The sequence below is a fragment of the Penaeus vannamei genome, chromosome 20, assembly GCF_042767895.1.
Source record: "Penaeus vannamei isolate JL-2024 chromosome 20, ASM4276789v1, whole genome shotgun sequence".
Classification (NCBI taxonomy): Eukaryota; Metazoa; Arthropoda; class Malacostraca; order Decapoda; family Penaeidae; genus Penaeus; species Penaeus vannamei.
In genome coordinates this window covers 11,064,646-11,079,645 of record NC_091568.1, presented here as the reverse complement: position 1 = coordinate 11,079,645, position 15,000 = coordinate 11,064,646, and the positions used below count along the sequence as shown (strand labels likewise).

The following is a 15,000-nucleotide window of genomic DNA, read 5'->3' as shown; positions in this document are numbered from 1 at the left end:
TGAAGAAGGAATGACAAACACATAGCTTTTGTGGGAGGAGGAAAGACAACATAAAACTGGTATGTCTAGTGGTAGGAAGAGATTAATAACTAGATAAAGCAATGGACATATATATATACACATATATGTGTGTGTGTGTGTGTCAGAAGATATGTATGTAATAAACATGTTAAGATTATATAATCATGTATAATAAAACAATACATGTAAAAACATCAGCATCCATATTTTGACAATGATATATAAAATTTGGCCACAGTTTTACTATTTTCATTGAAAAACAGGCTACCTTTAGACTGTCAGTTTATGCACAGTAACATTTACTTCATTTAACAAAATAGGTAAGCTTTGACCAAAGTAATTACATTGTTGTTCCAGTTCACCCTATAAGGTAACAGCTAATGCCAAATGTAGACTAAAAGTAACTAGTCAAGCACTTCAGGCTATTACACTAGTCTCATTTTTTCTTAAAATAGTTCACTCTTCATCCTCTGGACTCCAAGTTAAAGGAAGGGAGAAAGAAATGGACAAAAGTATTATTCAAAATGTTTGATCTTGGAAATGCATTTACATCCAGTTGTCAGTTCTATGGACTGATCCACTGCAATTGATAATTACAGTAAAGGAAGACAAAAATATATAAATGATGAGGCTCAAATAATTCCCTGACAAAATTAAACAAACAAAAACAGAAAACAAAACACACCAAATACCATACAAACAAAAAAGTGAAATGTAAAGAGAAAGAAGAGAGTAATTTAAAAGGACCTTCATATTTCCAACACACACTCATACACATGTTCATCAGGCCACATAAATAAGGGAAAATTAATGACACTGGTCTAGAATAAATATAAATACTTAAAATGATTATATCTTTTTAGTAATAACTGATTAATAACTATCAAAAAATAAAAGATCCATCGGGAAATAACCCCAAAACATTAATCAAAATTAGGCAGAGTCTATTAATTTAGTCTGGTAGACTTCCCACTTTTTGTGGGGAGGGTTGGACTATGCTTTGCAAAAAAAAAATCTATATATGTATCACAGTCACATCTGTATAGCAATGAATAATATGCAGCAATTACAATTAGTAAAGTTTTGATATTAGTACAACTAATAATGGTAATGATAGTGGCAGTTGTGATCTCGGTGAAAATGGTGATAATAATGTTCTTCATGATGTAATGACTGTTATAAAAGTGATGATAATAATAATCATATAGACAATTTTTAGATTAATAACAGTATTAACAATATTTTAAATTGCACTGGTATTGGAGTTCATTACAATGAGAAAAAGTATAAATAATAATAATAATAATAATAATAATAATAATAATAGCATTACTAAAAAAATAATAATAGTAATGATAATAATAATAATTACAATAATACCAATAATAATATCATATACATCAATGCTAGTATATTGCAATGTGAAAATATTAACATCCCATTTTTGAAAAACTACATATCTGTCTTATTCCCATTTTACTTTTTCATGATCTTGCAATGCACTGTAGACTTAACGGAGCAATAGAAAAATGATTTTGTGACAGCAAAGAAAAAGGGGAAAAAATGAAGCAGAAGTATCAAGTATCTTTCCCTTTCGCTCTAAGGAATGTTTAAAACTCATACACACTTCTATTAACAGGGCGACAACTGCCATGTTTCATTGCAAAACCTTTGTAAATGATAAAAATCCTTGGATTGACTGCATATATCTATTAGTGAAAGCTAAATTAACTCTAAAATGTGTAATAAAAATGAGCAGCATTTCACTATATTTCAGTGCAGTTAACTACATTATGTTCACAACCTGTGCCTTTATGGGAGTGTGATATACAAAAACTGTTCCTCAGTTCAAAAATACAACGGTAAATCTCTAAAATCAGTTTTATCTTCATGGAGAAGATAAATCATATATATCTCAAACCTGCAAATTCATTCAGCCTTAATATTTCAGCTGGCTTCTGTATGACAATAACTAATATGGTGATAAAAATGACTGCTTTGCCTGACAACCTTTAATGTGGGGATGAATGACTACCTTGGTAGTTTTAAAGAGGCACCATTACTAATAAACAACAAAAACTGTAAGACAGTTTAATAAACAAAATCTAACAATCATATCCATAAATCCTTATAAAAAAAGAAAGAAGAGAAGACTTGTGCATATTCCTTAAAAACACTAAAATTTTCTAACTATAATTCATTTGCATCTAAAAGGTAACCAAAACATCAGTGCTTGCACCAGAATAAACAAAAGGACAGGAGAAGTACCAACTCACGACACACAAGACTGTCCATCCACACAGTGGAATGTTCTTGCAAAGGGTCTCTTGCCAATGTTGCTTGAAGAGCAGCTCACTAATGAACATTTGTCTTAAAGGAGCAGCACTATTCTTTTTTTTCAATCCATGTACAATCACTGGCACAGGAGGCCCCGTGTCGCTGAGGTGGCTTTCAACATCCAGTCACACCACAGAACATGTTCTAAAGGTACCGGAATGCCCAAAATACTTCAAATATTCAAATATCACCTGAAAGACGCCTCAGACATTAGATATGGTAAGCCCATGAAAAATAACGCAAGGAGACAAAATGCCTAGTGATGGTGGCCAAACGTGAGGAACAGAGGCAGCAAAGATCCACAAATGAGAGCCAGCAACTGTTTCCGGGAGAAATGGTTGCCTCCCCCTCCTCCCTCATGGCTGTGGCTGGTGAGCTCTGGCAGGACATGTACCGTGGCAACATAAAGGAAGGTCCCAGCACTGAAGAGCATAGCGATGCCTGTACTGTGGGACGATGAGAAGGACTCGGTGCCACTCTGGAAATTTAACGTCTGTACAGTAAATTTTCGTTGATGAAGAGTATTGTGCTATCACTATCAAATCAAATAATCAAATCAATGTTTTTATGTTATTGTGCACTAAGCACTCTCTTTTCACCTGTAAAATGTATGAATCTCCACAGATTTTTCTTTTCTTTCCTGAATGCATTTTTATGAACAGACAAGACTTTTCTTAGATTCAATCTGTCAGGACAATAAAGGAAAAGAATGAAAGAGAACAACACTCCACAGCTGCCAAAGCTACCACAGAATATGGTAGCAGAAATGATATTTACCTGGACAATTGCAACATATGTGACCACAGCACCGATGGGGGCAGCAAGGGCGAACACAAGCAAGTGTCGCCTAATTTGATTTCTTTCTAGTCCGTCATGCAACAAAAAGGTCACAAGCCCAAATGCTGCAGGAGCCTGTTTATAGATACAGTCTGTTAATGATATCTTTGTTGCAAAAAATAATAACAGCCACAAAACATACTAGAAAATAGAAGCACTGGATGAATGCTGTTCAGATCTATACTTGTAGCTTGTAATGCAAATGTGAGCATTCTACAGAAATTACCTAAGGATTATGATCACTCAATAGATGAAACAAATGCATCTAAAAGTAGGAGTTCTACCTTGTGCAGCATGATGGCGAAAAACACGATCATTTCAACATCTGTGTGTGATGATGAGACTGCAGCTCCAAGTGCTATGCCATCAGCTGTAATATGAAAATAGAAAATATGTTAAGTGCTCTTTCTTTTCATTCTAATCTACAACTGCATGAATACAACAGAAGTTCTGAACCATGTCCCTTGTGTTTTGCGCTGTACAGTGCAAGCAGTGACAATTTTTTATTTATGCATTTTGCCATTTCTTATTTACAAAATGCACACTACAGCCCTCTAACACCACTTAAACTTTTCTGTTAAACTTATCTGTTCATTTTAGAATTAAAGATAGGTCTAGATGTTCACTTGTCCAAACTTATCATCATAATCCTTCTTTCATATTCAACTGCAGGATGTAGGCTAACTATGAATACTTTACACCACAAGTACTTTTACATGTGTTTGATAATCTGTTTTGTTTTAGCATTCTTTTTGCACACAGAATTCTCCATATGTGTTCTGTTACCAAGGAATCAGCTACTATTTACTTGATCCCATTCCTTGAATTTTCGTTATAAAAAAAAAAAAAATCTCTTAAATGCTTATTACTGTTCTATTGCTATTTACATAATTGATATCATCATAATAATCACTATCAAAGTAATGTTAATAACAATAATAATCATAACAGAAATCAAGCTCTTTTCCCCAATATTCATCAAGGAATGAGGTAAACAGTTTCCAAGAAACTCCCTTTTTACTGAAACAAAATCATAATGTAGAGTGCATGTATATGTGCTTACCTTGTGTCAGTGGATTAAATTCTCATGATTATGAAACATACTAGCAGCTGCTTCCCCTTTTTCTGGCCAATAAATTTGAGCACAAAAATACTAAATCTGATGAAATTTCTGATCACCCAGATTATCTTTCATAATTTTTATCTAACATTCATACATCAATTAGCACAAATTTCAGCCATGTCCTTTGAGCTGTAAATGAAGTAACATAGGATTGGCATCATAAACCTTCCAAAAAACTATTGATGCACCTCACTATATTATCAAAAGAATGTATATTGTATTTTTACAGTTATGCACAGAGTCTGACCATTAGTTACCTCAATCTTCCAAAGCTTATTCTGATTTCTTTCTGAAGACTTAAAATTAAAAATAATAAGAAAAATAAATCTAAGTTAGACTTTCAAAATATTTAAAAAGGCACAAACACTAAATTTCCATGATATTCCAGTCTTGAAGACAAAATCCCCTGATATTCCAGTTCTGGATATTTCAATTTCATTTTCCATGATTTTCCATGATTCTCCAGGACCCGTACGAACCCTGAAACACGATAGGTATTTTATATATATTTTGTAGTCATATATTTCAGAATGCAGCTTGCCAACCTAAGTTTCTTATTCTAACTCTCATGAATGTAATAAAAAAGAAGAAAAAATCAAATATATCAAAGTACCTACAAAACAAAGGCACAAATAAAAGGTTTCTATGAGTAGTTTGAGGATAACCCCATATCATGGCCTGTGACAAAAAATAATAATTCAAAATGTAGGCCTAACCCACTCAGGATCAAAAAGGTTAAACTGCTGGATCCGGTTGCATCACGGAAATCACCGTGCCGAAAATAGGGGCAGTGGGTTATGCAGCCAACATCCTGGGCATGCGGCAAGTTGGTTAGGTGCATTTAAATAACCATGAGCAGTAACAAGACTCTGTGCCTCCCCTTTGCTAAGTTATCAGGTGTAATTTTTTTTTTTTTGCCATTTTTCAATGGCCATATTTGACATTTTATTTACTTTATCCAGATGGCAATAGCTTATTTTCCTTGCACTGACTCCATATCAACTCTCTATGTAGTAAATAATTCAGTGTAAGAAAAATATATATTTTTTCAATTTTCCATAATACAAACTGTGCTATTGGTCACAGCAGCCAGGAAAACAGTGCACAACATGGAAATGGCGGTCCTCCCTGGGTACATTCCACATTCATTTATCTATGGGAATAATGGTAAGAACCCCTTCCAATCGCCAAATGAATCAAATCACTCTTCAAGAGGTTTGTGCAATCGTGACGAGTCTTTTCTGTCACCCTGGCCTTCGCTCATGATGGCAAGTTCACGGCCTTTTTGTTTGATGATGGCATGTTCACATCACCCAGAAGTCTGCAAAGTTATTTTGCATAAACCTTTAAAAAACCTTTTTTGCCATTTAATAATGTCCATATTTGTCTTTTGATTTGCTTTACCGAGATGGCAATACACTAGTTTCCATGTACACCTGTGCTGCCGGGCTATGATGCTGAGCATGGAAATGGCGTTCTCCCTGGAGCCAGTGCTCTAGCAGTCATGGCTCACACACATTACATTCCATACTCGTTTACTGATAGGAATAATGCAGTCTCCTTCTAAATGCTAAATGATTCTAATCACAATGCAAAAGGTTTGTGCACTCTTGGCGAGTCTTTTCTGTCACCCTGGCCTTCGCTCATGATGTCAAGTTAAAGGCCATTTTGTCTGATGGCATGTTCGCATCACACAGCCCTCTGCAAATTTTTTTTGCCATCTAATAATGTCCATATTTGTCTTTTGATTTGCTTTACCTAGATGGCAATACATTACTTTCCATGTACACAAGTGCTGCTGGACTATGATGCTGAGTATGGAAATAGCGTCCACCCCGGAGCCAGCGCTCTACCAGTCATGGCTTATACACATTACCTTCCACACTCTATTGATAGGAATAATGCAGTCTTCTTCTAAACGCCAAATGATTCTAATCACACTGCAAAAGGTTTGTGCAATAGTGGTGAGTCTTTTTCATCCACTCGTGATGGCAAATTTGTATCAACCGGCCCGCAACCATTTTGTCCCAGGACAGAATGTTCCTGTCACTTGGCCCTTAACCCCAATTTTTTTTTATGATGTCATGGTCACGTCATCCTGATCAAAAGGGTTAAATGCGACTGGAGGAAAGAATGGCTGTTTTTATGGCTTGAAATAATTAAATTCCTGCTTTAATGACCTGCCAGCCATACCTGGACCAAGTGCCTGTTATCAAATAGATTCCAAATTTCACTGGAATTCCCTTACCAAAAAGACTTCTGTCTTAGAAGCTCAAAATCAATTGACAGGAATATGCCATCACAAAAAATTTGGTTGACAAATGGGGGGGTGATGTCAGTGACTTGCCATGAGTATACAAAGCTCTTGGAAGATGATTAGACTTGGGGGACATTTAAGAAGGGGCTCTTGTAAGCGAGGGTGGAATGAATCATCCATGAGCTATGGCTGGAAGAGTGCTGGCTCCAGGGAGGACACTATTTCCATGCTCAGGACCCTATTCCAGCTTGGTGTGACTGGCAGCACAAGGTGTGTTATATGAAACTGAATTATACATATTAAAAAAAAAAGTGATACAAATAACAAAAGATCACTTACTGTTATTGTTATTGCTATCATCTTCTTAGTACAGAATATCAAAGGGCAAATATAGATATTGGAAAATGACAAAAAAAAAAAAAAAAAAAAAAAAAAAAAAAAAAAATGCTTACACAAAGAGATAATAAATTGCAAAGATGAGGAAGGAGTTTTGGTGCCACATATGAGTGTTAATGTGAGCCATGGCTACAAACTACGCCCCTAGGAGAATAGCCACTCAAGGAAGCCTAATGCCTAGATTTTGAGCTACATATGGGCTGTGATGCACCCAGATTCAGAACAAATGCAGTTATACATCCTGGGAAAACAAGAAAAGAATACTAGGAACAAACAATGAGTGAGAGACCACCACCATATGACAATAAATAAATAAGGAACCATTTCATATCCATGGAGAAAGTAAACCCATGATTATCATTGGAAAGTAAAGGAGCAGTAAGGTGTATAGCTATACAGAAAAAATACACAATAGATAATTGTCCCTACAAAGTATGTTGGCAATGTCTTTCTTTCAATCTATCTTTATCAAATTGTGTAAAAGATTCTCTCTCCCTCAGTGCACTGTCTGGCAATCTTCTTGATCTGTGTTCAATCCTGTGTGCTGCCAATGGATGGTAATCCTGGCTATTCCTTGCACACAGGAGGTAAGTTTGAAGCAAAATAAACAGACAGCATAACAGCAAAGTATATCTATTGTAACAAATGGAATTCAACTAAATTATCTATTTATTCACACTCTATTCCCATTCTGATTCCTATCTGTTCTACTCCCTATCTTATCTCTCTCCTGCCTTGCCCCTGACTGTGTCTGTTCTATTTCTCTTTTATATACATATCACAAACTAGGATTTTTGAGTAGCCTAACCTGTTTTATTGTGGTTAGAGCTGGTTAATAATCAAATTTCAAAATTGAAAGTTCCAAGCTACAACAAAATACAGTAATCTTACCTGCTGCATGTACCACTAAGCCTAAGGTGGCTGTCAGTGAACTTCTCCTTCCTTTGGTAACTCCATTCTCTGCATCACCTGTGTATACCATATTACATTAGTACAGAAGAAAATGAATGTAACTGCTATGCTGTAATAATCATAATCATAAACCTAAAATTAACAACTGAAGAAAATTTCACCAATATCTTTGGATTATTTCAAATGTTCTTATTGCAAGAAAAAGTGAATGCAACTGAAAGTAGAGCGCTGATGAACATATCTTCTGTTGTCACATACTCTCAAACTGAATAAACAGAATTTAATCTTCAGAGATTCTCCTTTCAGCTGTAGAACATGCAGCACCTCCTATGCAAATATGCGCAGCCAGTAAAAGTCACCTGCTTTACGATGGCCACCCGAGCACTGGTCTATGAGTAACATCAACAGGAACCCAAGGACAAGGGGAGGTCCGATGAGGTTGTGTGGTTCTGTGTGCGCCTCCTCCTCGCCAGTGTGGCTGTGGCCTTCAGTGTGACTGCCTGAAATAATGGATTTTGATCAGGTCATTGGAAATTTGTGCATAGGCATGTGACTATTCCTCTTACTGTTGTAGAGATATGTATCTATGCAAAGATATCTGTAGTCATACTGGTGCCATCTTGTGGTACTTTCCACTTTGGCTGTATTTTCTGGACAAGAACTGGTTACAGCAATTAGTACTTCCCAGCTTCATATAGACTGAGTGTGTGTGTGCGTGTGCGTGTGCATTTGTGTGTGTGTGTGTGTATAAAATTTGCTGCTCATATTTCATATGAGAGACTTCATAACAAAACATCAATACTGTGAAAAAGAGTCATCCATCTTATAAGGCACGTCATACCCAAATATTCATTTGATGAATAAAATAATTTCACTATTACTATATGCAGAAAAAAACCGAAATAAGCAAAAAATACCTTTTGTGCTTGTTTCCATGCTGAACAGAGTGTTGACTCCCTCAGGAATAATGACAGTGAGAGAAGTGCCCACAAGCAGGCCGGCACCCAACACAGTCACTACCTCCATACGGTCCTGTAAGAACAAAACTCAATTGTATTTAAATTCAACAATATGGTACAAGCAGATGTTCATATGGAATTACAAGAGGATAAACTGATTAGTAGCCATATGAATACTATATAGGTGTAAATGTAACCTCACACAAGCACACATACATACAGAGACATCTGAATACCGAAGTATCTACTTATAAGAAAAGGTGACCTTAAAAACTTTCTCCTTCTCAGTGTCTCTCAGTTTCTATACCTCTCATACACCTTCACCTTTGCTCTAGTCTCTTATAATTTCTATACTAATGGCTATATCTCCGATATATGAATCTTATATATATATCAAGACTTTTTGCTCTTTTTCTCCTGTCTGCTAATTCTGTCTGTTTGCACTTTAATATGTTCACGTGCTAATGAAGCTAAACAAATACTGGATATACTAATGCATAAAACCACTGTGAATAAAGATTATTTGGTTGTCAAAAAAGGATAATCCAAACAAAAACAAGAGCCTGCTTCACTTTTATCCCTAATCTCATTCTTTACCACAGACTAAGAACAACTATCACAAGAAATTATACATTAGACAGAAATTCATACAATTTACAAAGACCCAACTTCATGTGTATAACTGAACAGTTTATTAACACAATCATTTAAGATTATTAGACTTAAATTTATGCATATAAGCTTGCTGCAAAACATACATGGTATCAGATCACAGAAGCCATCCTAAAACTTACTCCTGATTACATTCTTTACAAGGATCACCCCATTTGATATTCTATATTGAAATATGGCCTTTTATAAAATATATTGTGTGAATAATAGATAGACAAAAAGAGAAAGAAAGAAAGAAAGAGTGATGTAAACATGAAAGATGGAGTGTGGAGCAGGAAGAGAGAAGGAGAATAAAGAAAAGGATTGACAGTTCGATGGTGGAAGGAAGCAGGGAAGGGGAGGGGAAAGGGAGATAGAGAGAAGGTGAGAGGTAAGGGAGAAGATTAGGTGTTTGTTGAAAGAGAGACTCTAACCTCTGATAGCATATCATGTTGTTAGCCTTTGGCTTTCAGCCTCATAAAAGTACTGACTTTACACACTTGTGAGCATAAATAGAAGTTAAACCATAATTCTTCCAATAAACTTAGTAATTTAGACTGCCATCATAAAAAGTAAAAATTTAAAATTTACTTTGCCTTTTCAATATTAGTCATTCATTTCTTTATAATTTTATTTATTCATTTATCTTTTTTCACATAAATCCTCTTCTTTATCTATTTTAAATACTTATACATAATTATATACATAGCATTAAAAATAATCTACATTTATCTGAAAGGTAACCTTGTCTGGATGTTGGTTTTGCAATCAATGTAAACCTCAATGCATTTGTTTTTTGTTCTACTAGGAAATTTTAAAAGAAATTAAAACCATTCAGTATGTATAATCTTCTTAATCCACTCATGGTAATCACTGTACTGGGTCATGCACTGGGTTTTGGGAACAGTCAGACACGTATGAAAAATAAGAAGTGTGGAAAACATAAATTTAATCCTCTTTTGGTAACAGCAAAACTGAAAGATTTAATTCTTTGACTGGAGGGGCTACATCTTTTTAATGACCATAGTCATCCTAACCTAGTACAGGATACCTTAAATGTAGACACTTTCATAAACAAAATATTGCCTCATAGTTACAATGCATTTGTAATTCATAAATAATGTACTTATCTGTCTATAAGTATCCAAATTTCTTAACAAACCATTAATCATTTATCAGGTAGAATTGTGATTTTGTTAAAAATACAATTGCATTGGATATTATCTAAATTTGTTTAGGTCACTCCTTTTTCCTTTTTGACATTGATTTAATGGAGAACATTGTACATGATTTTATTCATACACACATGCACATGCGTACACACACAAACACATATGCGCACGCATACACACACACACACATACACTCACACTCTCACAAATAATACCCTCACTTACACCCTCACACACTCACAAACATCTAGTCTGAATAACAGGGGTCATCTATATTATGTGCATATAGCGTGCTTTTTAGTTTTTTTCCATTCAATGAATATATTCATATGCTACTATATTCATTTGGGTTAATCTTTATGGCAAGGATGCACTAAGCTTGGGCTAATTCAAGACGATATTCTTATAGAGGACAAAGAGTTAAGGTTGTTGGTACAAGAATTAATCTGTAGACATGAAAGGTAACACTACAAATAAATGAAAAAGATTGCGGAAAACACCGCCCACAGCCTAAGTCCACTCGTGCTCCCGAGTTTCAGCTCTATCTTGCCGTGCATACTGAGGTGAAGTCCACGTTTCCCAATGGAGTGTTGGGGGGCAGAACCCCTTATCAACCTTCATCTCGGGCAGTGCTGAAGGTCATGCCCTGTCACAGCAGTTTAGATTGCTGAATAAAGTGTGTGATGTGGGGTTGGGGACTCTAATGAGTGCATCTGTACTGTAAAGAATGAACTTCGGGAGTAAATAGAAGGCAGGAGAGGTTAGGTTGGGTGTTTGGGTTTGCATGATACCCTGGTGTTGGGACGTAGTCTCTAGAGGGTCCACTGTTCTCGTTAACAATAACCCAGATATAAATCACCCAGTGTTATGAAGGTTCTGTTCATAATGCACTGCCTCTTATACATTAAAAGTTTTTTGCAAAGTCAATTAGAAATTTTGTTCTAGTAAGAGAAACTAAGGACAGTAAATTGCATTGTTTTAGTAAGAAAGAGAACCTTTTGTGACTCTTTTCCTTGCTACTAGGAAATCAAATTCATTCTGGGATTTCAAGACACCATTCTTATGAAGAAATTTCAAAGTTACCACAATGCAAGTTTCTTATAATTTTACACTGACAACTTTCACTTCTATATGCTCTACCAGGTATGATCTATGGAAATGTGATGTTAACTTTGGAATGCAACCACAGGAAATATTACACACTTCAACAATAATCAATCTCCTATCATGTCTGATATTATCTGCATATGGAAACCTTATCTATACCTTTAATATTCTGAAAGAGGTTTTGGCATACTGAATCCTTAACCAGAGAATCATATTTGCAGTGTATAATCTATCATTGTTATCTACACCACTAATTTCTATTTTATATAACTTATTTGCTGTTCTTACAGGATGGAAACTAACACTACAGATCGGCCTCACACTACGATGTATAAAATTTCATAATAAAAGGAAAATAAATCTCTTCTTTCCACACTATGCACATAACGACCTTGGGCGGTGATGTGTTGTTGCTGAGCGTGTTAGAAGTGTCAACATAAGACCATATTTCCCGGGAACAACACACTGTCATACCATTCCACTACATGCACCCTACACCTCACCATACAAAAGACGGTTAATTCCTCTAATAAGAGCCAAAATTAACCTACCTCGGACATAGTCATGACGAGAGGAATGGAACCCGCTGTGTAACAACCAACCAACATGGCAAAGGAGAGGAGAGACAGGACCATAACAGGCTCCATTTTCGGCCGATTTTCTCCCTCCTTTTGAAAATAACAGACAAATTAAAAAGCTAAATCACGTGGCCATGTAAATCCCCTGGCTTACGAAAGGAGAATAAGAATAAACGACGATAAAATCCGAGGAAATGGCATTTGCAGCGTCCCTCTCAACTGCCTCCAGCTGTTTCTGTGACACAAGTAAACATAAGAGATGCGGGGGAAATTCAGCCGCTCTCTGGGGGAGATTCGAATCAGATCTGGGGTATTTTCGTTCGTTTGGGGGGAGAATCTAGGAAAAATTTTGTCTCCTGAAGGGCTCCAGGGATGTTTTGGGGGACTAGATTTCACGCTTGTAAGAGATGTATTATGAGTTATTACTTGTTTATAAGGGTTATTTCGAGGATGATTAAACATACGACAATTTAATTTATTTCACATATACACAGGGTATAAAATGAAGATTATAATTTTCCTTACACAGTGTACTAAAGAAACAAATCTCTAAACTGTACATTTTCAGAGCTTCATAAGGAGCAAAAATATTAGAACGACTTGAATCGTGTCCTTGAAAACAAGTTTAAATAGCACCTGAAAACCTGTTCAAACACCTGTAATTTCAGTATCCGGGTGAATAATAATCAGGGGAAATTCCCTAGAATGCCCTCAAACCATATGAATTCACAAATACTTTTGGATTACCTCTACCTTTTCTTAGTTACACGATATAAGGAAAACGCGCATAATTTTATGAAATAAAAATAAAAAATAAACAAGCAAAATAATCAAGAAGTTTCTTTGATCGTAATGTGCCAAAACTCTTCATTTTCCAATCAGCCTGGGTTAGACGTGGCTGTGCGAGGACGCGATGCGGCGCTCCGTTTTATTATTGGCATTTGTGAGTAAAATAGAGCTATTTTTGCATAAATTACTTCGAAACGTTAATTAGCAAGTTTATAAACATCAATCTCGATGCTAATGGGGGTAAACATATTATTACTCTGGGCTTTCAGTGAGAAATCCCGTCTCGGCACTTAGTACAAAAACCCAACCATGGATTTGCATTATATTAATAAAAGCGAATTACCATTTCCAGTAATTAAATATCAATGTTTTCTTACTCTAGGCGTGTTTATTTTAGTGATGAGTATTAAGAGAATTGCAAGGAAATGTTTTATTTAGGGTAAAAAGAGGGAAGATAGGGGTAGATTAAGAGACCGGGTGTGAGGAACCACCTGACGATGTTGTAGGCCTATTTAGGAACGGGTTCTCAGTCTCATTTCATTTATCAGGTTTGGTTGTATACATTGTACCTTTGATTTTGCCCTTTCTTGATGTCTTCATTATTATTACTTTTTGAATTATTTTATATTTTCTGTTACTAAAATATTATTCTGATTATATTAATCTTATGCATATGTATTCACATATGTGTAACTCAGAGAAGAAATGTGAATATTAAACTCTCTGATGATTAGATGAAAAGACACATATGAGCTTTTAATAGAATTTCAACCCGCATGAGCCGGAAAGGGAGAGTATGTGATTAAATCTTTGAGGCTACTTTAACACATGTGAAAGGAATTGCTCAGTACACTTGTACTGGTACTTATATTTGGCTTCTGTTTGTAAATGTGAAATTAGGACTAAACTTTGTATTTCTTGTTTTTTACATACATGTTTAGTAAATAACTTACTTTTGCTTTGATTTAAATTCAATTATTTATATTTTTTTTGGTTAATGAATGAAGATGATTCAAATTCAATCACCTATCATAGATTTAGAAAAAAAAAAAAATCCAGTTTTAAATATATCTTTCTAAGCATAATTCAAGGCTTGTGTGTACTTTTCAGTCTGTTAGAAATGATTAGTTACATGGAGATTTAGATATGAAAGCTGGGAATTAACAGGTTTCATTTATCTGAGTTATGTCTGTCCATCAGTGTTTGAGTTTTCAAAGGGGCCTACTGAATAAAATAATTTCTTGGTGAAAGAATCTGAAAATAACATGTTATTTAGAGATTTTGTTTTCTCTGATCGCCACAATGTCTACAAAGATATTAAGCAAACATTTTCCCTGTGTAGGCTTCCTATATGTGATGAATACATCTTTTCCCGCAATTGAATTGAGGTAGCTTGTTTGTTTTAGTATTTTGGAAATGATTGATTGTAGATATTAGATAGGAAAGCTGAGGATTAACTGCTTGGAGTTATCTAAAGTGTATCTGTTAGTCATTCTTTAAGCTTTCAGAATTATTTATTGAACAAAGAATTTTCATAGTTGAAGGTTCACAACATGCTTTGATATTCAGATATTTTGATTTCCATAATACTCTTGTACAGTTATGAATGTAATCACTCTTGCTCACATATGACCCTGTATAGATTTCCTGTTAATGTGTAATGAATGAAAAAGAATGAGATCTTCCAGAGTTTCTGACATTTTCTAAGACCTGCAGCTCCAAGGATTAGGTTTAAAGAAAGTAGAAAACTTGATGAATTGTATAAAACATTGTGATTGATCCATATTGATATTGTGGTCTATAAGTGGTAAAGCAAGACCCATTTTTCAGATTAATGTAAAGTCACTTGCGATCTATTGAC

At 35.2% G+C, this 15,000-nt stretch overlaps 2 protein-coding genes across 2 annotated transcripts in view; one reads left to right on the top strand and one right to left on the bottom strand.

The window, feature by feature from the left end:
• Positions 1-534: 534 nt before the first annotated feature.
• Positions 535-12,600, bottom strand: Zip102B (Zinc/iron regulated transporter-related protein 102B). Its single transcript, XM_027354650.2, has 7 exons — positions 12,324-12,600; positions 8,801-8,915; positions 8,243-8,383; positions 7,863-7,940; positions 3,480-3,565; positions 3,136-3,270; positions 535-2,836 (listed from the first exon to the last, which is right to left on the bottom strand). Exons 1-7 carry the CDS (start codon positions 12,417-12,419, stop codon positions 2,615-2,617), a joined length of 873 nt encoding a protein of 290 aa, XP_027210451.1. The 5' UTR covers positions 12,420-12,600; the 3' UTR covers positions 535-2,614.
• A 587-nt stretch (positions 12,601-13,187) lies between these two features.
• The window catches only part of LOC113803837 (protein disulfide-isomerase A5), a 15,465-nt gene continuing 13,652 nt past the window's right edge, over positions 13,188-15,000 (top strand). The window contains exon 1 of the mRNA XM_027354649.2: positions 13,188-13,293. Within this exon, the coding sequence (XP_027210450.2) occupies positions 13,264-13,293 (30 nt within the window). The 5' untranslated portion in view covers positions 13,188-13,263. The remainder of the gene's footprint in view (positions 13,294-15,000) is intronic.